The following is a 27,469-nucleotide window of genomic DNA, read 5'->3' as shown; positions in this document are numbered from 1 at the left end:
AGCGTCAGCCCTAACCAAAGAGTAGCGAGTTCAAACCAAAGAGTATGGAGTTCAATTCTGGTCAAGGGCAAATACCTCGGTTGTGGTTCTGTCCCCCGCCCTGGTCGGGGTCGTGTGGGATGCAGCCAATCGTGCGTCTTTCTCACATCAAAGTTTCCTTCTCTCTCTCTCTCTTTACTCCTCCCTCCCACTCTGACTGAAGATAAATGGAAAAATATCCTTGGGTGAGGATTTAAAAAAAAAAAATGCAGAGGCCGCCCTGGCCGGTTTGGCTCCCTGGTGAGAGCATCCGCCCAGGGTTTCCAGGCAAGGGCACGCACGGGGCAGGTCGTGGGTGAGGCAACCAATCATTTCTCTCTCTCACGTTGATATTTATCTCTCTTCCTCCCTCCCCCCCTCTCTAAAAATCAATGGAAAATTATCCTGGGGTGAGAATTAACAATAACAAAAATGCAAAGGCAAGACTTGACATTCAGAAAGACTATTCTGAGAGGGGTGAGGATCCAAACCAGCATGCGGAGTTGAGATAGCTGAGAATGGGGTACAGCCTGGGCCAAGTAGTTGGCAAATCTAGGTCCTGATATACCCTCTTGGTCGCTGCCGAATGGCGGCGTGCAACCAGCTCCTCGCCCGAACCCAGGACACTTGAGACAGACAACGTGTGCACACACGCAGAGACCTGTCCCTCCTACTCTTCATGAACACATATGCAGGTGGTTTTATATATAGTAAGTGTACACACATCACTAGAACCCACACTCGATGCTTATCCACGGTTGATGTCACGGACATCTACACAGTATACAGCGGCTGTCCCAGGATGATCAAGCCTCAAACCCCCAGAACCCAGTCCCGCCGGCGACTGTAGACTTGAAGCCACCCTATCGTCTTTTAATTTTTTTTTTTTTTTTTTTACAGAGCGGGAGGGAGAAAGAGGAAGAGAGAGAGAGAGAGAAACATCGATGTGAAGGGACACATCGAGTGGCTGCCACCCGCACGACCAACCAGCAACCAGGGCTGGGGACAAACTGCAACCGAGGTACGTGCCCTCAGCGGGAACCGAACCCGGGTCTCTCTGTACCGCAGGTCGACGCTCTAACCGCTGAGCCAAACCGGCCAGGGCCACCCTATCGTCTTTATACCATTCAGCTTCGAGACTTCTACAACTAAGGAGTTGGCACCTGGCCAGGTGCAGAGAGGGTTAATCCTATGAAGTCACAGCAATACCCTTCCTACCCACCCACCACTTCTGGCTCCCCCACTCCTCGGGTTCGGGCTGCCCTGCCCCCCGGCTCAGCCCCCAGGTCCCTATTGGTCTTTCCGGGACCCAGTACTCCTGGCCCGGGACGAGCCGCCCTGCAGACCCTTTCCCCTGCCTGGCTCCCTTCTGAGGCCCCCTGGTGGGACTGGAGGAGAGGGTGGGGAGGGGTCCTGAGTCCGCACTGAGTTCAGGGTCCAGGGAAAGGGGTTTTGAGGGAGGGCAACCCGCGCCGCCTCCAGTGCCCTTAATGGAGGTTCAGGTCAGCGATGAGGCTGGGATCCGAGGATCGTTTGGGAATGGGGACCCATGAGCAGGGGGTGAAAGCGGAGACTGGGGGAGGGGGAACTCGGATCGGCCCCCTCCCCAAACTTAGGGGAGGGACCAACTGCGGGTCTGGAATCACCACCCCTTCTCCGCCCTCCTCGAGCCTCTCCCGAGGCCCGCCCCCTCCATCCAAGTTCCTCCTTCCCAGAATCTCGTCCCTCCTCTCTCCCTCCTCCCGGCACTTACTCCTCCCGACTCCCTCCCAGCGCCGCTAAGTTTCTGCGCTTGCGAACGCGCAGAGCAGGGGCCGCGCCAGAGCGGCGCCCACTGTCCTGTCCCCGCGCGCTGGTCCGGGTCCCGGCCCCCGCCCCGGCCCCGGCCCCCCGCCCCCCGAGGCATGCTGTGTGGCCGCTGGAGGAGCCGCCGGCGCCAGGAGTCTCCGGTGCCGGCCCAGGTCGCAGCGTCGGTCGCGCTCCCGCCCCCATCCGCACTCCAAGACGGTGGCACCAAGAGGCCCAGGCTGCGGGCGCTGAAAAAGATGGGTCAGTGACCGGTGGGGGCGGTTCGGGTGGGCAGGTACTGTCCCCACGGCGCAGCCTGGGAGGGCCGGGGTGTTCTGGCGAGCCCTTAGGGGGCTTCCCAGGCTGCATGGGGTTGTGGGGAGTATGGTGAGGCATGAAATGCCAGCACCATTCCAGCCGGGGGTCGTACCAGCGGTCACCTGAGGTCCCCGGGCCCAAGCTTGGCGCGTAGGATGGCCTTTGTTTCCCACCAGGAGGCGCCCGCGGGGTGTGCTGGAGTGGGGGTTTGGGCGAGGGGTACGGATTGTGAGTCCCTGAGGGCCCGGAGAGTGGAGTGGGAGTAGGACTGACTAGCTGGTTGAATGGCTTGAAAGACAGGGGTGTATGTGTGAAAGTACTTTGTAAAATGTAAAGTACTATGAAACGTGTATGGGAACTGCTGTTAGTAGAATAGTTAATAATGGAGAGACTGTGTGGGGTTGAGGAAACAGAAGGACAGGGCTGCCCGGGAGACCTGTGTGAATCTTGGGGCAGAATTCAGGGGTCCTGATTGCCAGTCTTGCTTTCCCTTTGCCACTGCTCTCTACCCCCTTGTTCTTACTCTTACCTCCTCTCACTCATTCGACCTGAATTTATTGAGCACTACGTTCTGAGCCACATGCCTAGCATGTTCCTTATGCAGACACAGGATGTGATCTCCCTCCATCAAGCATGCATGCATTCAACAAACATTCACTGAGTGTCTATAGTGTGCTCTGCCCTGGGGATTCAGCAACGAACAGGACAGACCCGGTCCTGGCCCTCAGAGAGCTGAGCATCAGGAAGGAGGTCAGACAATGATTAACAAAGAAATAAGACTAGGAAAGGAGGGGGCAAGTGAGATGCTGGGGAACTAGTGAGGGCCTGGCTGTACCCCAGAACCACAGACTGGAGTGAGGCAAAAAGAGAAAGACAGGTAGGGCCAGATCTTCAAGGCCCCCCTTTGTAGAGTTAGGGACTTTCCTTGGAGGGCAGGAGTTGAGCCCAGTAGGGTTGGGTTGGACAAAAGCTGGGGTGAAACAGGGATACCCATAGGAGGGAGGCTGAGGGGTCAGTTGGGCAGACAGACTTGGGCTGGGGTAGCTGAGATGGATTCCAGAACCACCTAGAATGTAGAATGGGCTGGACTGCGCAGTCGGTGAGATTGGAAAGGCGTCTCTGGTGGATGGCAGTATTCTCTGGGCTAAGGAGCGGTAGTGGTTTGGGGAGAGGAGGAGAGCCATGGGGAGTTGAGGTGCCACTGAGACAACCAGAGGAGTCAGCCACTCACAGGGGTTCTGGGTCCCGGGGAGGGCAGAGGTGTTGCCCTGCACACCTGTCTGCCTTTTCATTCCATACATGTTTGCTCAGCCCCATCTGCGTGCCAGGGGCTATGGAGATAACACAGTGTCTTGCCCTCAGGGAGCACACAGTTTGGTGGCAGGAGACACTTATAGGCAAATAATTACAGTTGAGCCTAGGCTGAGTAAAGGTGCAGGGGAGCTCCAGGCACTCGATCACAGTGACTCTGTCAGGAACTATGTGGGTGTCAGAATGTCGTCTGGCTGCCCTTCCTCCTCACACTGCCTTGTCCTGCTGAGTGATTGCTGAAAGAATGTCCAGTGTATGAGGAAGGCCCCTTCCCCAGGCCTCACTGAGTCCAGGGACAGGTGGAGAGGAAACCCAGGTATCATGGGGCCTCGCCCCTCAGGCTATCCATACCGAGGCCAAGACTCACCACCAGGGTGGCCCTGAGATGACCATCTTGGCCATAGAGATGGCCGACAGAGAACAGATTATATTTCAGAGCAGGTCAAGAGATAAACTAGGGCAGGGAGCGGCTCAGAGATCACAGGCTCAGAGTGGCCATGGAAAAGAGAGGGCCTTTAGGACCATACAGGGGGAAACCAGGGGGGGGGGGGGCAGGAATGGCTGCCTACGTGGAGTGGGAGTTATTTGTGGAGCCTGGGGTCCCTCCCCCGTCCCTGCCCCAGGGAAGGCTGCTGGCTTAGCCTGCCCCCAGAAGCCAGGGAAGAGTTGAAGAGAGAAGAGGAGCCTAGTGAGCACCTGCGACGGGCCGGTCACAGTGCTGAGCCTGTATCAGCCCGGATCCCACTTAATCCCCAGTGCTCCTGAGGGGAAGGTGCTGCTACTGTCCTCACATTACAGATGAGAAACTTGAGGTGAGCGGGGTGAAGTCACTGGCCCAAGTCCACACAGCCTCTGCCTGCCTGCTGCCAAAGCCTAGTGTTCAATGATGGCTCTTTATTGCCAGAATGAATTAATACTAATTAACACCTCTATAATACTATGCCAAGGCATTTCACATAGCTCATTTAATGCTCACAATCATATGAGGTAGGTGGTACTATGCGCCTCATCTCGAAAATGAGGAAACTGAGCCCGGCCAGTGTGGCTCAGTGGACTGAGCGTCGTCCCATGGACTGAGAGATCTGGGTTCGAATCCCAGTCAGGGCACATGCCTGGGTTGTGGGCTCCATCCCCATTAGGGGGTGTTCAGGTGGCAGCTGATCAGTGTATCTCTCCCACATTGATGTTTCTATCTCTCTCTCCCTTCCTCTATCTTTAAAAAAATCAATAAAAAACACATTTTAAAAAAAGAAAATGAGAAAACTGAAGTTCAGAGAGGTTCAAAGTTGGGAAGTAGCTGAGGGAGGATATGAACCCAGGCAGTCTGGCTCAGAGTCCGAACTCAGAACACAGTGAATGAATGAATGAGTGAGTGATTTTTGCTTGGGGAGGGCTTCTCCTCCTCAGTGGCCCTGCCAGCTTCCAGGGGTGCTCTCATAGGATTGCCAAATAAAATACAGGATGCCCAGTTAAATGTGAATTGCAAATAAACAATGAGTAATTTAGGACAACTTATACTAAAATATCATTTGTTGTTTATTTGAAATTTAAATTTAACTGGGCATCCTGAATTTTATCTGACAACCCTGTCTCCCCAGAGACCCTGTCTGACTCTGTGCCTTTAACGCTCCACCCTGTCACTAATCCTCCCAGTGAGCAGAGCAGAGTGGGCAGAATCCTGCTCCCTGCCCTCCCCAGCCTGTGCACACCACCAAGTGCCACAGGGCAAGAGGGCTCTCCTGATGGCCTGCCCAGGATGTCTCCTGCGGGGTGAGTGGGCTGCCCTGGGTGGGTGCTGGCAGGTGCCTGGCCTGGTGGTGGGGAGAGCAAGGCAACCCTCCTGGCTAAACAGGAGCATGTCAGGCAGGACTGGGGGTCTGGCTCTGTCATGCCTTGTGTCCCCCCTCTCCCACCACCTCTTTTCCTTCTTCAGCTCTGGGAAGCAACCTCCCCCAACCTCTGCCCTTATTCATATTTCGTGGCTATTCTGCCCCGGCCTGAAAGGGTGCTACCACCTTCATCTCTGTCCCACCCAAGGGCAGAGAAAGTACTGCCTGCTTTTCCTGTCTGTTGATTCTCCGAGGAATGTTATGGACTCTGGCTCTGAGCTCTGCTGGGCTCTAGCCCTGGGTGTGGCAGGTCAAGGAGGGCAAGCTTGGTCCCTGGGGTGCTGGGGCTGCCTGCTGGCTAGAGGATTTGGGTGGGAAGGTGTTTGGGAGCCCTCGCCAGTTATGCGTCCCCTCCCAGAGCCTCATGACCCCAGCCACCAGACTCCCCTCCCCCATTGGCATGAAGGTGTCGGCTGTCACTGTTCCCTGCATGTCTCACATTCCTGCTGGAGCCCCATGTGCCTTTCCTGAGTGTGCACTGGCGCATGCGCGCGCACACACACACACACACCAGTGCACACACCCTGTATGTACACACCACTCCACACACACTCCCACTGGAGACCTACCACTCCTTTCACACCCTGCTCTCTGCACCATACCCTTCTGTTTACATGCCCCTTTACCACACAGCTTATCTAGTCACCTGTCAGTGGACAGCCGGGTGGTTTCCACCTTTTGACTATTATTTGTCCTCATTTTTACTGCTGCTATTTCATGATTATTCCTCCACCCACTCAGTCAAGGTAGCCATGGAGCTGCCCAGCTCAGCTTCAAGGCAGAGATGAGTAGCTAGAGAACCCACAGAAATTGCAGAAGGCAGGCAGCTTGTGTGCCTGCTCTGAGCAGGTAGGAATGTGGTGGAGGACATGTCTGTGGGTTTGAGCTTGGCAGGACCTGTAAATGTTTATTGGGTAGTTGGGCAGAGAGCTAGGCTCCTCCCAGCATCTCTACCTAGTGCCTGGGCACTCCTCCTGACCTCACCCCCTTCTGCTGTCTCTCCTGTCTGACACCCCAGACCCCTGACTACCCCAGAGTTTAGAAGCTCAAGCAATGAGGAAATAGAGGCACCCACGCAGGGACTCAGTCCTGGCCCAGCCTGGCCCCGTACTCTCATTCTGTTTGGCTTTTCCAGTGTGTGTGTGTGTGGGGGGGTGGTAGTGTGATCCAAGGGACAATGTGACTCAGGGGCCAGTGCCAGACTCCTGAGTGGATAGCTGGAATGTCCCTTCTTCCCAAATCAGGTTCATGGGGAGCTGGTGGCGAGAGCCAGGAGCAGGGGTCCCCTCCTCGTGGGAACCTATCTCAGTGGGAGGCTGGTCAAGAGTTCAGGCTGCCTGTCTCCTGGTCCTATTTGCAGAAGACTCTGGACAAAGCAGGCCCTCAGTGACTCACCTCCATTTCCGGCCTTAGTCATTCACTAGCCCCATCCTCCCCTCCCTCCAACTATGGGTTTGGCATCGGAGGGCTGGCCAGGTCAGGGGAGGTGTCTGCAGCTTCAGAGTCTGGTAGGCGTGGGAATGAAGGGCCCCTTTCCCCACAGCTGAGGGGGTGGAGGAGGGGTGGGCTCAGCTGTGGTGGCCCTGTAGGTTTCCCTGACTGTCCTGCCCCACCGCATTGTTTCTCAGGATGAGAGAATTTAGAGGTTGCCCCGATGTGGGGATAGGGGTCTGAAGGTTTGATGAGTCTCTTGGCCTGGCACATGCTACCTTCCACCCCCTCCCCTTCCTGGCTACGGTGCACTAAATGGGCACTGACCCAGAGGGCACAGCCTTTTTTTTTTTTTCCTTTATTGATTTTAGAGAGAGAGGGAGAGAGAGATAGAAACATCGATGAGAGAGAACATCAATTGGCTGCCTCCTGCATGCCTTTCACTGGGGATTGGACCCACAACCTGGGGATGTGTCCTGACTGGGGATCAAACTGGCGACCTCCTGGTGCACGAGTCAGTGCTCAACCACTGAGCCACACCGGCTGGAGGAGGGCATAGTCTTTATATACCCTGAGAAACCCTTGGAGCCATTAGGGCTGCAGGCTAGCCTTGAGGACGGTTTAGCCTCCTAAGGATGGCAGAGTTCTCTTCCTGCCACTGATGCCCTGATTCTCAATCACAGTTGCCCTCAAAGTCACAGGATGGGTTTTTAAACACACAGATGCCCAGGCCCCAGCCTACACCTGTTTGATGAAAATCTCTGGGCCATGGGTTTTGCAACTTTGCATAGGTGATACTGACACACAGCCAGGGTTGAGAAACCCAGACCACAAGGCCTCTGCTCTGAACTTGAGACAGAAGAGGCAGAGCTGGGGGTAGAGTTCCCCGACGTCTGTCCAGCTGCCTCCCCTTTCAGAAAACATTGGCTGCAAGCCTGGCTCTAGGTCCTAGTGTCCTAGAGTCTAGGACAAGCACTGAGGTGAGTGAGGATATAGGTCTCATTCCTGCCCTTGGGTTAAATAAAATCCACTAAAATTACAATTTAGGTGGGATATTTGTTTTAATTAAAGTAAAACAAATGTGATCAGGGAGGGAGAACTCCCATTTGAGGACAAATCATGGAAGACTTTCTAGAGGAGGTAATTTCTGAACTGGACCTTGAAGTATTCTGGTATATGGAATAGAAAGGAGAAGATACTACAAAGGCTCCGAGAGAGTTAGACAGGAAGGCCCAGGGATTTAGACTTGATTCCTTAGGTCAAGGTTTGCAGTTGGCCAAGCAGGGACCTTGAGGCCACAAAGCCTAACGCCAAACCTTGTTTTGGGGGCTTGTTAAAATAAAGGGAGAAAGAGAAGCCCACAGTGCTGTTTCGTTTGGCCCACACAGTGGTGTTTGGGGATTTTGTTTGTTTCCATTTGATTTAGTTGCCAACACTGAAAAAGCTGGAGGCCTCAATACAGATCCAGATTCCAGTTCTCTGGAAACTCTGGGCCCTCATCCACCCTGGCTGCCCCTCCTTCCAAAGGGTGTGGGCCCTAGGGTTTGCCCAGCTCCCGCCCCTCTACTGTCCCCTGGCTCCTAGACCTTTGGTTTTGACCTCTGCTGAGGCAAATCCAAGCGGGGTGTGGCACCACGGGATGGGCAACATCTTTTTTTTTAATTTTATTTACTTTTTAATTTTTTTTATCCTCACCCGAGGATATTTTTTCCACTTTTTGTTCAGATAGAGTGGGACGGAGAGAGAGGAAAAGAGAGAGAGAGAGAGAGAGAGAGAGAGAGAGAAACATTGATGTGAAAGGGACACATTGAGTGGCTGCCACCTGCACGACCAACCAGGCCTGGGACAAACTGCAACCAAGGTACATGCCCTTAGCGGGAACCGAACCCGGGTCTCTCTGGACCGCTGGCTGACGCTCTAACCGCTGAGCCAAACTGGCCAGGGCGGAATGGGCAACATCTTGACTGAATTTTGGATTTTGTAGCAGGTTGTGTTGTGGTTTCCATTTTATGAATGGAGAACATGAGGCTTAAAGCAGTCACAGATTAGTGCCACCAAAGCTGTGTAACTGGGAAGTGACAGAGTTAGGACTTGATTCCCAGAACCCTGAATTTAAATTCTGCTTCTTCTGAAAATATTTGCAAATTATATGTCTGATATATTTTAAAAACTCATACAACTCATAGCAAAATAAATAAACAAACAAACAATTCAAAGAAAAAAAGGGGCAGCTCTGGCCAGTTTGGCTCAGCGGTTAGAGTTTCGGCCTGAGGACCAGAGAGTCCTGGGTTCGGTTCCCGCTAAGGGCACATACCTTGGTTGCAGTTTGTCCCCGGCACCGGTTGGGGTTTTTTGGTTGTCAACTAGTCAATGTGTCTCTCTCACATTGATGTTCCTCTCTCTTCTTCCCTCTCTCCCTCCTGCTCTGTCTGAAGATAAATGCAAAAATGTCCTTGGGTGAGGATAAAAAAAAAAATGGGCAGAAAATCTGGATTGACATAGAGGTGGCCAACAGGTACATGAAAAATGCTCTACATCATTAATCATCAAGGAAATGCAAATCAAAACCACAATGAGATATTACATCACACCTGTTAGAATGGCTGCCATCAATAAGACTAGAAACAGTAAGTGTTGGCGAGGATGTGGAGAAAAAGGAACCTTCTGCACTATTGGTGAGAATGTAAACTGGTGCAGCCACTATGGAAAACAGTATGGGCTTTCCTCAAAAAATTAAAAATAGAACTACCATGTGATCCAGCATTTATATTTCTGGGTATCTATCCAAAGGGAATGAAAACACTAACTAAAAAAGATATACCCTAACCGGCATGGTTCAGTGGTTAGAGCCTTGGCCCTTGCACAGGATGGTCGCAGGTTCGATTCCCAGACAAGATCAGGTACCTGGCCTGGCCGGTGTAGCTCAGTGGTTGAGCGTTGACCCATGCACCAAGAGGTCACTGGTTCGATTCCCAGTCAGGGCACATGCCCGGGTTGTGGGCCAAATCCCCAGTGGGGGCATGTAGGAGGTGGCCAATCAATTCTCTCTCTCTCTCCCTTTCCCTTCCTCTCTCTCTCTCCCTCTCCCTTCCTGTCTCTCTCTCTCTAAAAAATCAATAAAGAAAAAAAATTATTAAAAAAAAAAAGATCAGGTACCTGGGTTTCGGGTTGGTTCCCAGCACCTGTTCGGCCGAGTGCAGGAGGCAACCAATCGATGTGTCTCACATCAATGTTTCTCTCTCTCTCCCCCTCTCCTCCCCCCCTTCCACTCTCTCCAAAAATCAATGGAAAAAAATATCCTCGGGGAGGATTAACAACAAAAGAAAAGATATACGCACCCCCATATTCATTGCAGCATTATTTACAATAGCCAAGATATGGAAACAAACTGTCAATCGATGGATGACTAAAGAAATTGTTGTGTATATAGATAATGGAATTTTACTCAGACATAAAAAGGAATGAAATGTTGGGGCCGTGGAGGCTACATCGACGACCACCTCGGTGCGCTCTTGCTGCAGGTTACCCCAGCTCTCCAGCCCTCCTCCCCGTGGCGCTCGAGGGACCATGGCCGATCCTCATGTTAGGCAAATCAAGATAAAATCGGCGTGGTGAAGTAGATTGGCCAAAGAAAAAATGATGTATCAAAAAGAAGAAAAGAGTGAAAGCTGAAGATGGTGAAAATTATACCACTAAAAAGCAGGCAGAGATCCTGCAAGAGTCCCGGATGATGATCCCAGATTGCCAGCACAGGTTGGAAGCTGCATATACCGACTTGCAGATACTAGAGAGTGAAAAGGAGTTGGAAGAAGCTGAGGAATATAAAGAAGCACGTTTAGTACTGGATTCACTGAAGTTAGGTTTTTGTTTTGTTTTTTATCCTCACCTGAGGACATTTTTTCATTTTTGTTCAGACAGATTGGGAGGGAGAGAGAGAGAGAGAGAGAGAGAGAAACACCGATGTGAAAGGGACACATCAAGTGGCTGCCTCTTGCACAAGCCCAACCGGGGCCAGGGACAAACTGCAACCGAGGTACGTGCCGTTAGCAGGAACTGAACCTGGGTCTCTCTGGACCTCAGGCTGATGCTCTAACTGCTGAGCCAAACTGGCCAGGGCCTAGAAGTTTTTCTGTACAGGGTGGTTTTTTGCAATTAATCCTGGGGTTCATTCAGCAATTTATTATTTTTGAGAATGATTCTTTTTTTTTATTCTTATTTTTATTTATTTTTTTACACTTGTCCTCAGACATATTGGGAGGGAGAGAGAGAGAGGACACATTGATCAGTTGCCAACCGCACAGCCCCAACCGAGGATAGGGATGAACCGCAACCGAGGTATGTGCCCTTGGCCAAAATCGAACCCGGGACTCCTTGGTTTGCAGGCCGACGCTCTAACCACAGAGAAAGACTGGCCAGGGCTATTTTTTTTTTTATTATTGATTTTAGAGAGAGAGGGAGAGAGAGATAGAAACATCAATGAGAAAGAACATTAATTGGCCACCTCCTGCATGCCCCCACTGGGGATCAGGCCCACAACCTGGGCATGTGCCCTGACCAGGAATCCAACCGGTGACCTCTTGGTGTATGGGTCGACACTCAACCATTGAGCCAGACCAGCCAGGCGAGAATGTGATTCTTCTTATGAGTTGCATGTTGTTTTCTTTGCCAAATTTAGTGTGTCAAATAAATGAATTCATCTAATAAAATAGTTTATTTTATACTTTTTTAATAAAATATTTTAACTGACCTTTCAATATTAAATCATAGACATCTTTGACAGAATTAAAATCTGTTAGATTCTATTTGAAGTCTAAATATTTTGCTTCATAAGCATGGTTTGAATTAAAAACAGGATACCATTTTATTTTTTTTAGATAAAATTCCAATTTTTTTGTGTGTGGAATTTTATTATTTTTATGCACTATTGTACCAAAAACAATTCCTGGCACAGAAAAAAAGAAGTAGAAATAACACATTTGAAAAGGAAATAATACATACTTGGTGAATAAATGCATGAACTAACATAAAAAAAAGAAAAAAAAAGTGAAATCTTACTATTCACAACAACATGGATGGACCTTGAGGGCATTATGCTAAGGGAGATAAGCCAGACAGAGAAATACTAATACCATATGATCTCTCTTATATGTGGAATCTAAAAATAAGTAAATAACCAAGCTCATAGATATAAAGAGCAGATTAGTGGTTACCAGAGGCAGGGGCTGTTGTTGGGGGGGTGAGTAGGAGAATGGGTGAACTTTTTAAAGTTAAAATTGAATATAAAATAAACAACTAATGCCCTGGCCAGTTTGGCTCAGCGGTTGGAGCATCAGCCTGTGGTCCAGAGAGACCCGGGTTTGGTTCCCGTTAAGGGCACGTACCTCGGTTGCAGTTTGTCCCCGGCCCTGGTTGGGTCGTGCAGGTGGCAACCACTCTGTGTGTCCCTTTCACATGGATGTTTCTCTCTCTCTCTCTCTCCCTCCCACACTATCTGAACAAAATATGGAAAAATGTCCTCGGGTGAGGATAAACAAACAAACAACGAATTAAATTCTGCGCTTTCCTATTCCCCCTGCCCTGGGTGGTGGTGGGGGCAGGGGGAAGGAAGATGATAGGAGCAAGAAGGTTCAATGTCATAGCCAAGGGCAAATGTTCTGGAGCCTGACCTCCAGGGTCTGCAGTCTGTTTCTACCACTTCCTAGCCTTGGAATTCCAGCAAGTCACTGAAGCTTCTCTGCTTGTTTCCTCGTGTGTTAATGCATGAGCAGGGTCTGGAGTATGTGCAGAAAGTGCTTTGTAAGCATTTGTCTTATTAGGGAAAGTGGACACTGACCGGAGAGCACATGTGGGCTGAGGGGTTACATGGCTGTGACAGTGGCTGGGCAAATGCCAGATGTCACAGGAGACCATGTTTTCAGCTGGGCCCACTAGGGCACAAAGGGGACACCTGGAGATCAGCCTGTGGTTAGCCAAGGCCGATCCTGGAGGCTTTGATCTGTGATCCTGGAGCCAGAGTGGCTTCTGCAGTCCTCTCTTGTCTTTGGGAAAGCAGAGGTGAGGAGCTTGGGTTGCAGTAAGAGAGATTTAGGTTAGGTAGTGGTTAGGGTTTCAAATCAAGTGAAAAGGCTGTAAGTGATAGCCTTTTCTGGGCTTGAAGGCTGGAGGCCTTGATGGAGGAGTGTGGCCGAAAGAGAGGCCTGAGTCCCTCGCCCTGCCTTTGCAGTTGTTCTGCTCTACGGCCTCCAGAGACCACTGCTTGGCAGGGAGGAAGGGCCTGTTACTGGCACACCTCCCTGGGGTACCTGGGTGGGGCACAGCAAGCCTCAAGTTAAACCAGTATTGGGGGCATGCTCCACTAAGGAGAGAGAGGCCTGTGTGAGTTGGAGGAGGCTCAGAGAGGGAGGCCACAGCTCCCACTGGGAGAAGGCTGGAAGGAGGTCCTGGTAGGGCCAGGCTCTAATGCACCCGGCCTTCCAACCTGCAGGCTTGACCGAGGATGAGGACGTGCGTGCCATGCTGCGAGGCTCCCGGCTCTGCAAGATCCGCTCGCGGACGTGGCAGAAGGAGCGGCTGTACCGGCTGCAGGAGGACGGCCTGAGTGTGTGGTTCCAGCGGCGCATCCCGCACCCACCGTCGCAGCACATCTGTGAGTTGGAGCGGGCGGGTGCCTAGTGGGCTAGGGAGGGTCCCCAGTGGGCTAGGGAGGGTCCCCGGCTGGGGCGCGCCTGACCCAGCAGCTCGCGGCCCATCCATCCCCGCAGTCTTTGTGCAGCACATTGAGGCCGTCCGCGAGGGCCACCAGTCCGAGGGCCTGCGGCGCTTCGGGGGAGCCTTCGCACCGGCGCGCTGCCTCACCGTCACCTTCAAGGGCCGCCGAAAGAACCTGGACCTGGTGGCGCCCACGGCCGAGGAGGCGCAGCGCTGGGTGCGCGGCTTGGCCAAGCTGCGAGCGCGCCTGGACGCCATGAGCCAGCGCGAGCGCCTCGATCAATATCCTGCCCCCGAGGGGGATGGGGCGGTGGTAGGGGGACCTGGAGGGAGGCGGGCCCTGGCTCTGGGGAACCCCAGGCCGAGGGGAGGTACGGCTCTGCCCTTCCGGGGTCCACAGTCTGAGCCTGAGCCCCCAGCCCCTTGTCTTCAACCTGAGGGTGGGAGCGCGGCTCCTAGAGGACAGCCTGCTGCTGTGCTCAGGGAGTCCACAGGCCCGTGCACTGGGGATCCCCCAAGGCCAGGTGGTGGCGTCAAACCTGTCAGTTACCAGTCAGCTGGGGGTGGTGCCCAACCTGTTGCTGGTATTTCCTGAGCACCCACACCTGGATTCACTCCTATCTGCACCGGGCAGACTCCAACCAGGACAGCAAGATGAGTTTCAAGGAGATCAAGAGCCTGCTCAGAATGGTCAACGTGGACATGAATGACATGTACGCCTACCGCCTCTTCAAGGTGGGTTCCTGCCACCACTCTGACCTCTGCTCTCTGCCCTACCGCCTGCCATCCGAGTCATTGGTTTTCCTCTCCATCCAGCTTTTGTGGAGATGGGGCCTTTCTCAGCAGAAAGGTCGCAGCTGGGCCTGCTTACCCTTTTACCCTCCCCTGAGGCTTCGGGGCCAGGATGGGAGTGCTGGCCCGAGCTTCTCCTCCCATCAGGCAGACCCCAAGGGTTGTAGGATCTTGGGCCTCCCCACCACTCCCCAGTGAGCAGCGAAGCTGTAGTTTTCACTTCTCCAAATGCACAGGGCACCCGTTACACAGGTGACCATGTGTGGTTTGCACATAGGAGCAAAGGGAGGAGCTGGCTCACAGGCCCACGTGCACACCCTCCTCCCGGGCCCCTCCACACCTGTGGGAGCACAGGGTTGGGGTCTGCATCCATGGCCCAGTCAGAGCACATGGCGGACTGGATGTGGATGTTGACTGTGTGACCAGCCTGTGACACTGAAAGACAGGAGAACCATGGCACCCATACCCCTGTTCCAACAGATCCACGTGGGTCCTCAGTTCTTTGTTGCTCATAGACCCTGGGTGGGAATATGGGAACGTGAGAACGGTGATGTGTACACACGGGAGCAGGAATTGTGGCACAGGGACTCAGTCCTGCCCCAGGGTCACCATTTTTCATGGCACTGAACCTGAGAGACCTCCCTTAGTATCCCAGCCCTGCAGGTCACCAGCTGTATGCACTTGAGCGAGACCGGAGCCTCACTAGCTGTTTCTCTACCTGTGGATGGGGCCATTCACCTTCCCGGCCACGGTAGATGACGGTGTGTTAGTGCAGGCCAGCTTTCCCCGGGTGTCCCCTCCTCTGAGTGTCTTCTGCTTTCTAGGAGTGTGACCGCTCCAACAATGAGCGGCTGGAGGGGACTGAGATTGAGGAGTTTCTGCGGCGACTGCTGAAACGCCCCGAGTTGGAGGAGATCTTCCATCGGTACTCAGGCGAGGACCGCGTGCTGAGCGCCCCTGAGCTGCTGGAGTTCCTGGAGGACCAGGGCGAGGACGGCGCCACGCTGGCCCATGCCCAGCAGCTCATCCAGACCTATGAGCTCAATGAGACAGGTGGGGTCTGACAGATGGGTTGGGGTCAACACAGCCCAGGTCTTGGTGTCTATAGGTCCGGATTTCCAGCTACGTGGGCTCTGCTATTACTGGCTGTGGGCACCATCTTGTGTAGCTTATGTTGCCAATTCCAGACTCAGCTGCCACATCTGTAAAGTGACATAGTAATGTACTGTCCTCACACGGTTTGGCTGTAGATTAAGTGGCAAATGACATTTAATGGCAAGTGAGCTTTGGGGGCATTTGGGGCTGGACATGGGGGTCCCCTATGTGGCCTGATGCTGTCTTCTGTCCATCCCTGCAGCCAAGCAGCACGAGCTAATGACGCTGGACGGTTTCATGATGTATCTGTTGTCCCCCGAGGGGGATGCCCTGGACCCGGCCCACACGTGCATGTTCCAGGACATGGACCAGCCCCTTGCCCACTACTTTATCTCCTCCTCCCACAATACCTATTTGACTGACTCCCAGATTGGGGGGCTCAGCAGCACGGAGGCCTATGTCAGGTACCCAGGGGAGGAGCGGTGGCAGTGGACACTTCTGGGGCTCAGCTCCCACTGTGGGCTTCCTGGGGTCCACCTGGCTCAGCCTGTCTGTTTCCCTGCTCTGTGCCCCCCACATGACACCTTGCCTGTCTGTCTGTCTGTCCGCAGGGCCTTTGCCCAGGGATGCCGCTGCGTGGAGCTGGACTGCTGGGAGGGGCCGGGAGGGGAGCCCGTCATCTACCATGGCCACACGCTCACCTCCAAGATCCTCTTCCGAGACGTGGTGCAGACTGTGCGTGATCACGCCTTCACGGTGAGCCCAGGTCCCTCGGTCCTTCTCAAAGAAACCCCGCCCAGAATCACTCCCTGACCAGGTGCCGTTAGGACAGCTGGCCAATGGGGTAGAATAAAGCTGAGTGAGACGCTTCCTTCACCCACCCTCATATTTAGTAAATGTATTAAAATCACAAAACTTCCAGAAAAAAACCTTGGGGTAGGGAAGGACATTTTAAGCATTACTCCCAAAGAGTAAGCCATAACAGAGAAGCTTAACATGGCGTCTACATAAAATTGCAATTTCTTACCCACAAATGATGAACCGGGGGGAAAGTGTGCATCCTAAAGACATGGTCAATGTCATTAACATAGAAAGAGCATTTATGAAAGAAAACCATGCCTGCAGCTGCCCTCAGCCTCCCCGACAGTCTACCCCTGCCCCAGGCCCCTCTGACCTCTGCTGCTCCACGCACACACTGGTGCCAGCATGTGTCCCACATCCCACCGGCTCAGCCCCCCGGACTCCCCAGAGCCCAGCCTTTGCCTGCTCGTCCTGAAGGGGCTGGGGGCTGTGTGTAGCAGGAGTTGGTTGGAATGGGAGGGGGAGAGAAGGGTGAGTGACTCTGATCTGCTGCCTCTCTCTCCACAGCTGTCCCCATACCCTGTCATCCTGTCCCTTGAGAACCACTGTGGGCTGGAGCAGCAGGCTGTCATGGCCCGCCACCTCCGCACCATCCTGGGGGACATGCTGGTGACGCAGGCACTGGACTCCCAGAACCCAGAAGAGCTGCCATCCCCAGAGGTGATGCCCCCAGATCCCCAACGTAGACGGGGATGGGTCAGCCTGCTGTCACCATTCACCCCCGCTCATGCCACCTCCCTGGTTCAGGACCCCTCACCTCTCTCTGCCTTAACCTTCCCCTGCTCCTCCCTTCATCTGACATCTGCCACCACCTCTTCCTGTGGCCTTAGGAACTTCCCCAGCACTCTGGCCAGAGGTGGTCCTGCTTCCCTTCCTCCCAAACCCCAGAGTATTTTATATGCCCCTCAGGATATGTATCCTGTTCTGGCTCCTTGAGAAAACTCTCCTACTCCCAATCCCAAATATGCAAAAAACATGGTTAAAAAAAGTCGAGCTGTACATAAGTGTATACAATGGAAAATGGGTTTTCTTCCACTTGGGCTTATCCCTGTCCTATTTCACACGAAGTAACCATCTTCAGCAATTTCTTGTGTGTCCTTCCAGAATTTCCCCACGCATATATACCCCTATCCGTAGCTATGTCTCTTTTTTTCTTTTTCTTTTCTTTTTTGGTAGAAAAGCAAGGATTTATTGACCGCAGCAAAATATACTTAGGACAGTGAAACAAGGACGAGCATAGAAGAAGCAACAGGAGAGCCGAGGCAGGGCTGCTTTGGCTCACTGGGAAGTCAGAGGAAAGGGGGCCTTGGAGACAGGTTCAGGGGGTTTGTCTGGAACAAGCTGCCGCTGCTCATCGCTCCCCTGGTTACAAGTCTTATGGGGTCCCTTGGAGTTTAGGAGATGCAGGCCTGTGGGAAGAAGGGTAAGGGTGGGGAGGCACAGGCATGCATCTGGGAAGGAGAGCACACCGGGACCTTCGTTTTCCATCCTCTCTTTCAAACGTTACGTAAAAAAGATCATGTGGTTCCATGCTCTACACTGCTCCTTTCTTCCTTTCCTTCCTTTCCTTCCTTCCCTTCCTCTCTCCCTTCCTTCTCTTCCCTCCCTCCCTCCCTCCCTCCCTCCCTTCCTTCCTTCCTTCCTTCCTTCCTTCCTTCCTTCCTTCCTTCCTTCCTTCCTCCTCACCCGAGGACATTTTTCATTTTTGTTCAGATAGAGTGAGAGGGAGAGAGAGGGATAGAGAGAGAAACATCGATGTGAAAGGGACACATCGAGTAGCTGCCACCCACACGACCAACCAGGGCCGGGGACAAAACGCAACCAAGGCACGCGGCCCTAGTGGGAACTGAACCCGGGTCTTTCTGGACCGCAGGCTGACGCTCTAACAGCTGAGCCAAACCGGCCAGGGCTACACTGCTTCTTTCACGTGAGATCTTTTTTGAAGATGTGTGTAGCAGACGGCAACTTCTCTTTCGGTTCCCAGCTGCCTCAATCATTTTAACGGCTGCCGTGTAGTATTCTGATGTTTGGGGGGACCTCATCAGCCAGTCCCCTGTTGATGGCCTCATAGGTTGTTTCCCATTTTTTTTCTATTAGGAACCACTCATCTTTGTGTCTCTTTCCTGCCCCCTCCCCCCCCCCCCAGCCTCTCACACAGTGGTGGTTGAAGGATTGACCAACCAGCTGATACAGGGGCAAAAGGGCTTAATCCTCCCATATTGGCCTCTGCAGCAGCTGAAGGGCCGGGTCCTGGTGAAGGGGAAGAAGCTGCCAGCTGCTTGGAACGAGGATGGTCGAATTCTGTCGGACCGAGAGGAGGATGACGAAGAGGAGGAGGAAGAAGAAGGGGTGCAGGCTGAAGAGCAGAAGCGGCAGGTGCGTGGGGTGGGCTGGGCAGGGGCTCTCCCCTGGCGCAGAGCCTGGGGCAGGTGGCAGATGGAGGGAAGGTAGGAGGACTAGGGACTGGAGTGGGAGGAACCCCTCTGCGGCTGTCTCCTAGGCCAAGCAGATCTCCCCGGAACTGTCCGCCTTGGTCGTGTACTGCTGTGCCACTCGCCTTCGGACCCTGCGCCCTGCCCCTGTCCCACCCCAGCCCTGCCAGATGAGCTCCCTCAGTGAGCGCAAGGCCAAGAAGCTCATTCGAGAGGCAGGTAGGAGCCGGGATATCTGGCATCTGGGGGCAGGAGGCCGGTGGGGGCCTGTAGGATCCTGGTGGGGGGGTATCTTGAAGTTGGTCTGGAAAGGAGATTGAGAGGGCTTTGGGGGCAGTAAAGAGGTCAGGAAGACCCCAGAGAAGGGTGCAGGGAATGAGTGCCCAGCACATGCCCAGCACATGCCCAGCATGCATGGAGGGGAGGGGGCCCTGCGAGGAGGGAGGCCGCGTCTGCCCTCACCGGGCGCACGGCCTCGTGGTGGGGCTGCACATAGCTGGGCAATTATGCTGTGATCAGCGGGGCCATGATGGGGGCTGGGGGACGTCCAGCAGAAGGGGGTGAGATCAGGGAAAGATTCCTGAACAGGTGATGCCTGAGAAGACACCTGAGGGAAGGATGAGGAGCAGCCAGGTGATAGGGAGAAGGGATTTCCAAATGGGGGAGCAAGTTGCAGGAGGACCTGGAGGCATGTCATCCAGGAAGGGTTCCGGGAAGCCAGTGTGGCTGGAGGGCGTGTGTGGGCGAGTCATGAGAGAGGGGGGGGGACACGTCAGCCTGGGGCCTGGCGTTTGATCTGAGTCAGGAATGTGGGGATTTGGGGCTGGGATGCAGTGCAGGGCTGTGGGAGGGGGTCTCTGTCCCTCCCCGGACTTCAGCAACCTCATGAGGTTCCCCACCTGCTGGGTCAAAGAGAAGAGAAGCTGGGGATGGGATTTCAGCTTCTGTTCCCAGCTTGTCCCTGGAGTTGGGGAAGGGGTTACAGCCCCTGACACCAGGGGAGGGATACCCCAGGAACTTGTCACAGTCCCGCCCCAACTCCCCGCCAGGGAACAGCTTCGTCAGGCACAATGCCCGCCAACTGATCCGTGTCTACCCATCGGGGCTCCGGATGAACTCGGCCAACTACAGCCCCCAGGAGATGTGGAACTCGGGCTGTCAGCTGGGTGAGTGTGGCTACAGAGGGCCAGGGTGCTGCTTTGGGGTGGCCTGTGGGGCGTCATAGCAATCCCCCGCAGTGACAGGGCCACACAGCTTTCCAGGTGGAAAACAGTTGTTTCGTTAATAAGAATTATTTTAAAATTATGAGCAGAGTATGTGGGGAAATACAAATCAGGCTTGTTTGTTCTTGACAGTGTAAAAAGCTCCCATATTTAATGAAGGTAGAAGTTGAAAATCTCCACCCCCATGTGCCCCCTTGACACAAACATGCACATATACCCCTGGCAATCCCATGCTAAGCCTGCCAAGGGGGAGAGTGTGGTCCCCTTGGGGTGGGTATAGAAACCTCAGACCTCCTCAGGCTTGGCCCTGAAGGTGGGGGCTTCTCCAACATGCCCCACTCAGCCCCACACCCCAGCCTTGAAGAGATACTAGGTGACAGTGGAGTCTGCATCACCTGGCTGCCATGACACCACCTTGCTCCCCAAGCCGTGGTGGGGGAGGAGCAGCACTACCCAGACACAGAACCCTGTGCCCCCTTTAGAGAGGAACTGAGTCTTCTGCCTACAGATCTTGGGGAGAGGGCCACTAAGAGCCCCTGTCCTGAGCCCGCTGTGTCCACAGTGGCCCTGAACTTCCAGACGCCAGGCTATGAGATGGACCTCAACGCTGGGCGCTTCCTCATCAACGGGCGGTGCGGCTACGTCCTGAAACCTGCCTGCCTTCGGCAGCCTGACACAACCTTTGACCCTGAGTGCCCTGGACCCCCCAGAACTACTCTCACTATCCAGGTTAGCGGCCCTGACCAAGCCCTGCCCTGGGCTCAGAGCTGGCTTTGGAGGTCCAGTCCGTGGGAGCCAGCCTGAAGTGGAGGAGACAGCGGAGGCCTGGGGCTGCCTGGTGGGCAGGGCGGGGTGCCCAGGGGGGCCAGGCTGCAGCTCTTCATCCCCTGCAGGTGCTGACTGCACAGCAGCTGCCCAAGCTGAATGCCGAGAAGCCCAACTCCATCGTGGACCCCCTGGTGCGCGTTGAGATCCATGGGGTGCCCATGGACTGTGCTCGAAAGGAGACCAACTACGTGCTCAACAACGGTGGGTGGGTCTGCTGGTGGAAGTGGGGTGGGGCAGGCAGCCGAGAATACAGGGAGGTGGCAGGGCAGGGGCCAGCTGGCGCTGACTGCCCACCTGCCCACCTGCCCGTGCCCTAGGCTTCAACCCCCGCTGGGGGCAGACCCTGCAGTTCCAGTTACGGGCTCCAGAGCTGGCGCTGACCCGGTTCATGGTAGAAGATTATGACACCACATCCCCCAATGACTTTGTGGGCCAGTTCACGCTGCCTTTCAACAGCCTGAAGCAAGGTTGGTGGGGTTGGTGGGAATGGAAGGGACAGGGGTCTGGGCCCATAGACCCTGCTCACCTGCACTGCAGTTTCCTGTGAGCCTTTCCTGAGGGAGGCTCAAGCTGGGGCCCAGCCGCTGGGGACGGGATCTGGGCTGTGAGCTGCAACCTGATGCCTGGCTGCCTTCCCACAGGGTACCGCCACATCCACCTGCTTTCCAAGGACGGGGCCTCCCTGTCACCAGCCACACTCTTTGTCCACATCCGAATCCAGCACTCCTGAGGGCCCAACTGACCCACACGGGTTCTGTGGATACCGTCTGCATGCCGCGGCAGAGGCCCAACCTCGAGTGGAGCGCGGCGGGAGCACCGCCCGCCCAGCCCGCCCAGCCCGCCCCCTTTGCCTGCTCGCCAGGCTCAGGTTTCCACCGGGTGCTGAGAGCTGCCTCAGCACCTCCTGAGCAGCAGGTGGTTATCCTTTCCCTGCAACCCTGGGCTGGCCCCAGCTCCTGAGGTCCTCGGCCTGCCTTGCATTGTGGCTTAAGAAGAGCCAGGCCTGCTGCCACCAGGAGACTGGGGAGCAGTATATATGGACCCTCAGCCACCTCTACCCCTTGAGTCTAGCCGTTACACCCCACCCAGGCCTTGGCCACCTGCTAAGGACTCCCTCCTCAGGTTTTCCTGGGTTCCTCCCTCCAGCTTCTGAACCTGAGGCCCCCATCCTTGTTAAAGCAAGAAGGGAGAACTAAGGTTGGGAGCCCTGGGGACACCGAGAAGTAGGTTTTTAGCTCGTTTCATAGAAGAGCTCTGGAGAGGACAATGGAACAAGACTATTTTAAAAAATAAAGAAGCCAGCTTCCTTTACCACTGCCACCTTGAGGATACAACCAGGCCCAATGGGAGAGATGGGGGCAGTCTCTTGGGCCTCTTCCTCCAGCAGGGCTTGGATTTGTCTAAGACTTACTTTAAGGCTGCTGCCAGCATTACAAGACCATGAGGACACCAATTATAAACCACCCACCAACCCTCAGGGCGGCCTTGCATGGGGAGGCAGTGGATGGGCTTTTCCAGAACAGAACTGTTATGGTCCGAAGGGGGTGGGGACAGGGCTCTTGAGAGGCCTCAAACCCCCACTTTCCAGGCTCAGCGGGGTCCAAGGCTCTTGTCTACTCAGTAGACAAATCCCAGAGACTTGGGGCTCACCTTCCACCAGCCAACCAGCCTGGAGGCAGCGGCTGCTCGGGGCTACTGTCTAGAGATGCTAGGAGCAGGTGCCGAGACACCAGATAACAGAACCCAGAGAAAACCCACCAGGGAGGTGGCTTTCTAGGGTTAAATGTGGATCCTGGCACTATGGGTTCCATCAGGCAGCAGCACTAACACTGAACAAGGGCAGAGCCTGACAGCAGTTCCCGGAAGCAGGTCATGTCCTCTCAAGCTGTAGCTCAGAGGCACCAGCCATGGGGGGCCTGAACGGAGCATGGGGGCAGGGAATGAATGAAGATTCCAGAGGAAGAGAGCAGGAAATGGGAAGTTGAAGGCAGTTACTCAGGCCCTTCCTCAAGCTGGCTCAGTAGGTGGGCAGTGGGCCTGGGGACCTGCAGTGTTAAAAGCACCGCTGGTGCTGTAATAGGCCCACCAGCCCTTGGCCCAGATGTGGCATCTGGACGAGTGGGAAGGGGCAGTGCCTGCGCCCCTCCATCAGAGGAGACACTGCTGACCCAGACAGAGGGGCCGATCTCCCAGCTGTGGAGGCCCAGGACTGGCTCCTCGGCCGGGGTACCTGGTGCTGGCACAGAGCCTGGCTGCTCCTCTTACACGGAGTGAAGCTGGGTCAGTACTGGCTCCTCGCTGGGAGCTGAGAGGTTTGGGGAAAAGAGCCAAGTTTGCCCTGAAAGGGCAGCCTTGCCAAGAGTCTTCAAAAGGTGCCCAGTGCTGTGGTCACCAGAGCCTTTCCTGCAGGGCACTGTCACTTGGCGAGAGGGTACTCTAGCCCAAGACAGGACTGCCATTGGTTCCACTGCCACCTGCTGTCCACAAAACAAGGAGGGCGGAAGGGTTTTTATTCAGCTGCTTCCTTTATTAGAAACAAGTGAGATGCATTAAGCGAAACAATGCATTTGGTGTTTCTTCCCCCACACCGGAAATTGATGCCCCTCCCACAGCCTAGAGAAAAGCCAAGACGAAAAGGTGAAGCTTCCCCCACTCCGTTCCCAGATGCAGCACCTTGCCTGCAGTCAATGTTTTTAAATTTAATTGAATGAAACTGTCCCACAAAGCCTCTTGAGGGACAGTCTGTTTGCAAGCCTGCTTTTACTTTGCAGTAAGGCAAAACTGAAGCCTTGGGTCTCCTCTGTCTGGGGCGGGTGGGCCAGGCCACTGAGAAGGCTTCCCCCAGGCGGATAGGCACTGGCTGGAGATAAACTCCCGCACCCCTCACCCTCTCCTAGACTGCAGCTCCCTGAAGCTACCCGGGCCTGTGGGCCATCCCTTGGATTGTTTAAATGCTGGTCATCTTTGAGCAAAGAATTAAAGACCACTGGGATATCCACCCTTGGGCTTCAGTGCGCCAGCAGTAAGGGGTGCATTGGCAGTTAGAAGGGAGGTGCAGAAAAGGCCTGAAATTTTCCATAAACCTAGGTGTTGAAGTGGTTCGGTGTGGGCTGGCCTTCAAACCAGACATTAGCATCTTTGAAAGTAGGCATGTGTGGGGTAACAACCCCTACACAGACCTCAATCCAGAGCTGAGGCTTTTTTTTACCCAGCTCTCCCGACACAGAGACAGGAGGCCAGGAGGCCGTGGGAATTGCTACAAGGTCAGGGGTCAAATGTAGAGTCCATCCAAAAGCAGGAAATAAACCTAGAGAGACATGAGTGTCCAAAAGCCCAGTGCCCTCGAAGAGTCTGGTAGCATAGAGTAAGGGCCACGCCCAGGTGGCTCTCCCAACAGCAGCTGCCTGGGGCAGGTCCCAGGTGATGAGGCCCCAGGTCCTCCTGTTGTTGATTCTAGCCAGCTGTGGCTCCACCATCCTGCAAGGCTCCTTGTGGGGAGGCCTTGAACCCCAAACAATGGTTCTCTCTGACCTGAAGTCCTGTAAGGGGTTGAGTGAAGAACCCAAGGACTGTTGGGACAAAAAGGAGACTAACAGCAGCCACTGAGCCGACTCCTGAAGACCTGGGTTGTGGTGCTGAGGGTGGGGCAGGGTCCCTGCCATGAACAGCAGGGTCCAAGGAGCGGGCCGCACGGTTTTGGAGGGAGACACGGGCTTTTCCAGGAGATCTGTTTCTTCCAGAGCAGCCACAGGCCTCATAGTTTCCATTCCATGACCTGGGTCAACCAAGGCAAACTCACTCCAGGGGCTACTGTGCACCCCACATTTCACAGGCAGTTTGGGCTGGGACTAGGCCCAGAGCTGACCAAGCCTCTGACAGGGAACATTCCAAGTTTCAGGTCCTGCCCAAGGTAGCAAAGAGTCGGGCACTTTATTCTTTGATATCCTTAGAAGCCTGCACAGGGCTAGCTGCTCTGGGACCCGGGGCGATGTGTCTGATGTCCGGGAGGCTGCCCCGCCTCTCCGACTCCTCTGTCTGCGGAATGCAGTGAGCATCTTGCTAAGAACAGCAGCTTCTTTGGTCTGGGTATCTTGGAGTCAAGGAGTCCAAGGTCAGCCATGATCGTTGGTGACTGCAGACTGCAGCACAGGGGCAATAGAAAGGAGGTCCCTAGAGGCCTCTGATGAAAATCCAATCCAGTCTGCAAAGAGCAGGCAACATTCCAGCAGGTGGCACAGCCCCTATCTCAAGCATACGATTTCTTCCAGTTTTGGGACTGCAGAATTAGCCTTTGGCAAACCTCACCAAAACCTACAGCCTGAAACAGCTCTGCTGGGCTGCAGAGCTTGGCTTTCGTTACTAAGACTAGACAGCCTGGCTTCCTGGTTAAGACTTCCTTCCCTCTACAAGTAGCTGAGATGTGAAACCAGCCAGGAAACCCCCACACCACGCTATCCACCCACTTACTTTCTCCTAGAGCAAAAGTTACATACAAGCCTAGATGTGGGCTGCTGACAATTCCACAACCCGATCCTCCCTAAGCGGCCTGGCTGAGCACAGTGAGGAACAGGAATGCCTACACAGCCAGCCATGTGACTGGAGGTTCCATTACTGCGGGGAAACTGGCAGCATCAATCACTACCACCACCACCACCACCACAAAAATCCACTAACCATCATCAGTGAAAATCACACTCAGACAATGGCAACATGAAATTATTTCTGTTGTCAAGTCCAGGTTGGCGTCTAACCACTGCTCCTTTGCCATTCCTTGCAGGCTGTCTTGGAAAGGAGCACAAAAGATGGCCAATGGGTTGGAAGGCACAGGCCAGGGGTTGGTGGCTGAAGGGGCCTGGAATCGGCCCCACACCATCCTTGCCCAGCCACCCTGGGGGCATCAGAGTGCTGGCTCTTTGCTCTAAGATGAGCTAAACAGGGCTTGCACTGACATGGTCTCCACAAAGTCCCAAATGCTACAAGGAGGTCGAAGGTCCCCTTCAAACTGCCAGTCACCCCAAGGAGTGGAAAAACACAATCTCATGGGGGACTCATGCCTGTAAGATTGGCAACAGCTGGCTGAAGAGTTGGCAGGACGACTTCCAACAGGGAGCAGGCCAAGAGGATGGGTGAAGGGACTCAATGAAATGTGCTTCCACAGACCACCGCCCAGTTTCTGAATGCGGAAAAGGCCCAGGGCCTGCAAGAAAGCCTCTGAGGAGGGTTGGCTCCACCTAGGACTCCATCTTAGTCTGAGGGATCTAAGCCCTCCCCAAAGCTTGGCACAGTCCCTCCACCTTACCCTGCCTTCTTCAAGCAAGTCATCCCAGACAATTCAGAAGAACTAGATAAAATTCCCCACATCCTTTCTCCTGCTCCCCTAAGAAAAGTCAATGCCTGCTTTCAGAAGGAAATAGTTCACTGTACCAATGTATATGTCTGGCACTGTCCTTGATTCTAATTTTGAGGAATGATCTGGATTCAGCTTTTCATTAGAGACCGAACATCCTTGTACATTTGGAACATGAAAGATATTTAAAATATTTATATATATATATAATATATATACTTTTATTATTCACCCGTTAACTCCATAATAAGCCAATCACGAGCTAGTTTTCAGCAGTTACATTCCCTTGATCACGGCTGCATAAGGATGTGATTAACTGGAAAAGAGGGAGACCAGAGATACGGCCAGAGGTGACATCACGCAGCCTACGCCATTGCAATACAATTGTCAAGTTCAGTGGCGGTTTGGTAAAGTCGGTTCACTTCTGTTCCCCTTGCCAGGGATTCTCACGTTTGTGAAAATTGGACCAACAAGTGGGGTTCCATTTTCTGGTTTGAATTCTCAGTGGCTTTATCCAGAATCTCACTGGCAACTGGTTACTGTAACACCAGCCCAACCTAGAAGAGCCAATGGGGAGAGCCAGAGTTGACAGTTGATCGAAGCCTCTCCCACTTCCCACCCAACCTGAAGTGCCAAATGACTGTCTGCAGAGCGCCACTGGGCTGTGCGCACAGACTCACAGCCAGCCAAGGCTCATGCTCAACCTTTTTACATTTATCACATCCTAAGGAGAGCAACTGCCAGCACCTTAAGGAACGCTGGTCAGCAGGCCTCCCTCCAGCAGTCAGTTATTTTGTAATTGCTGACCCCACCCATGGTCCTGGGCTGCCCTTTGGAGCTGGTGGAGGAAGGGCTGAGGAGGGGTCATGCTGGGATAAGGGCAGCAGCCCAACAGAGGCAAAAATCCTTGACCCTCAGACTCTAAACTTCCTGGCTAACTGAGGGTAATTCGACTTGCACTGAGACAGTCCCAAATGCCCTGCCCCCAGCCAGCTGAAGCGACTCACCTGGTGGAAAGAGAAGCCGGAGACAACCTTCCTGCTTCTGTGTGGCTCTGGAGCCCATCCCCTCTGCCACCCTCACACCAGCTGCTAAAAGGGGAACAATGACCTTGCTAGTCTGGCCATCACTGATGCTGGATCCCTGACCCATGGCCCTGTCTTTGCTCTACCAAATCCTTGACCTGGGCAGGCCCAGCTGCTCACATACCTTCTCTGCCCCCATGCTGGGGCACTTCCAATTGTAAAGATAATACTGCAGGTTGCCATCCCCTATGCCAAACTTGAGCTTCTCCAGGAAGGTTTTGTTCTCCATGAGATCCAGTGCATTGAACACGTCAAACCCTTTCTGCACAGCGTCAGGAAGCAAGAAGAACAGGTGAAGAGAGGTAAAAGCTGCCTCACCCTCCTGCCCTCTTCTATCCTATTA

General features: G+C 54.0%; 2 protein-coding genes and 1 pseudogene across 2 annotated transcripts in view; 2 read left to right on the top strand and 1 right to left on the bottom strand.

The window, feature by feature from the left end:
- Positions 1-1,922: 1,922 nt before the first annotated feature.
- On the top strand, positions 1,923-21,491 carry PLCD3 (phospholipase C delta 3). Its single transcript, XM_036268714.1, has 15 exons — positions 1,923-2,067; positions 13,240-13,401; positions 13,517-13,745; positions 14,069-14,198; positions 15,080-15,308; positions 15,613-15,814; positions 15,962-16,106; positions 16,719-16,871; positions 18,444-18,587; positions 18,712-18,862; positions 19,693-19,809; positions 20,429-20,595; positions 20,760-20,895; positions 21,012-21,161; positions 21,336-21,491. Exons 1-15 carry the CDS (start codon positions 1,923-1,925, stop codon positions 21,422-21,424), a joined length of 2,349 nt encoding a protein of 782 aa, XP_036124607.1. The 3' UTR covers positions 21,425-21,491.
- On the top strand, positions 10,323-12,756 carry LOC118633986 (annotated as a pseudogene).
- A 4,747-nt stretch (positions 21,492-26,238) lies between the features above and the next one.
- NMT1 (N-myristoyltransferase 1) overlaps positions 26,239-27,469 on the bottom strand; it is a 36,481-nt gene continuing 35,250 nt past the window's right edge. The window contains exons 11-12 of the mRNA XM_036268140.1: positions 27,251-27,388; positions 26,239-26,598 (exon numbers count right to left, since the gene is read on the bottom strand). Coding sequence (XP_036124033.1) covers positions 26,578-26,598; positions 27,251-27,388 — 159 coding nt within the window. The 3' untranslated portion in view covers positions 26,239-26,577. The remainder of the gene's footprint in view (positions 26,599-27,250; positions 27,389-27,469) is intronic.

The sequence above is a fragment of the Molossus molossus genome, unplaced genomic scaffold (genome assembly GCF_014108415.1).
Source record: "Molossus molossus isolate mMolMol1 unplaced genomic scaffold, mMolMol1.p scaffold_m16_p_19, whole genome shotgun sequence".
NCBI classification, from domain to species: Eukaryota; Metazoa; Chordata; class Mammalia; order Chiroptera; family Molossidae; genus Molossus; species Molossus molossus.
Note: the sequence above shows the minus strand (reverse complement) of the source record. Positions and strands in the feature narration are given on the sequence as shown.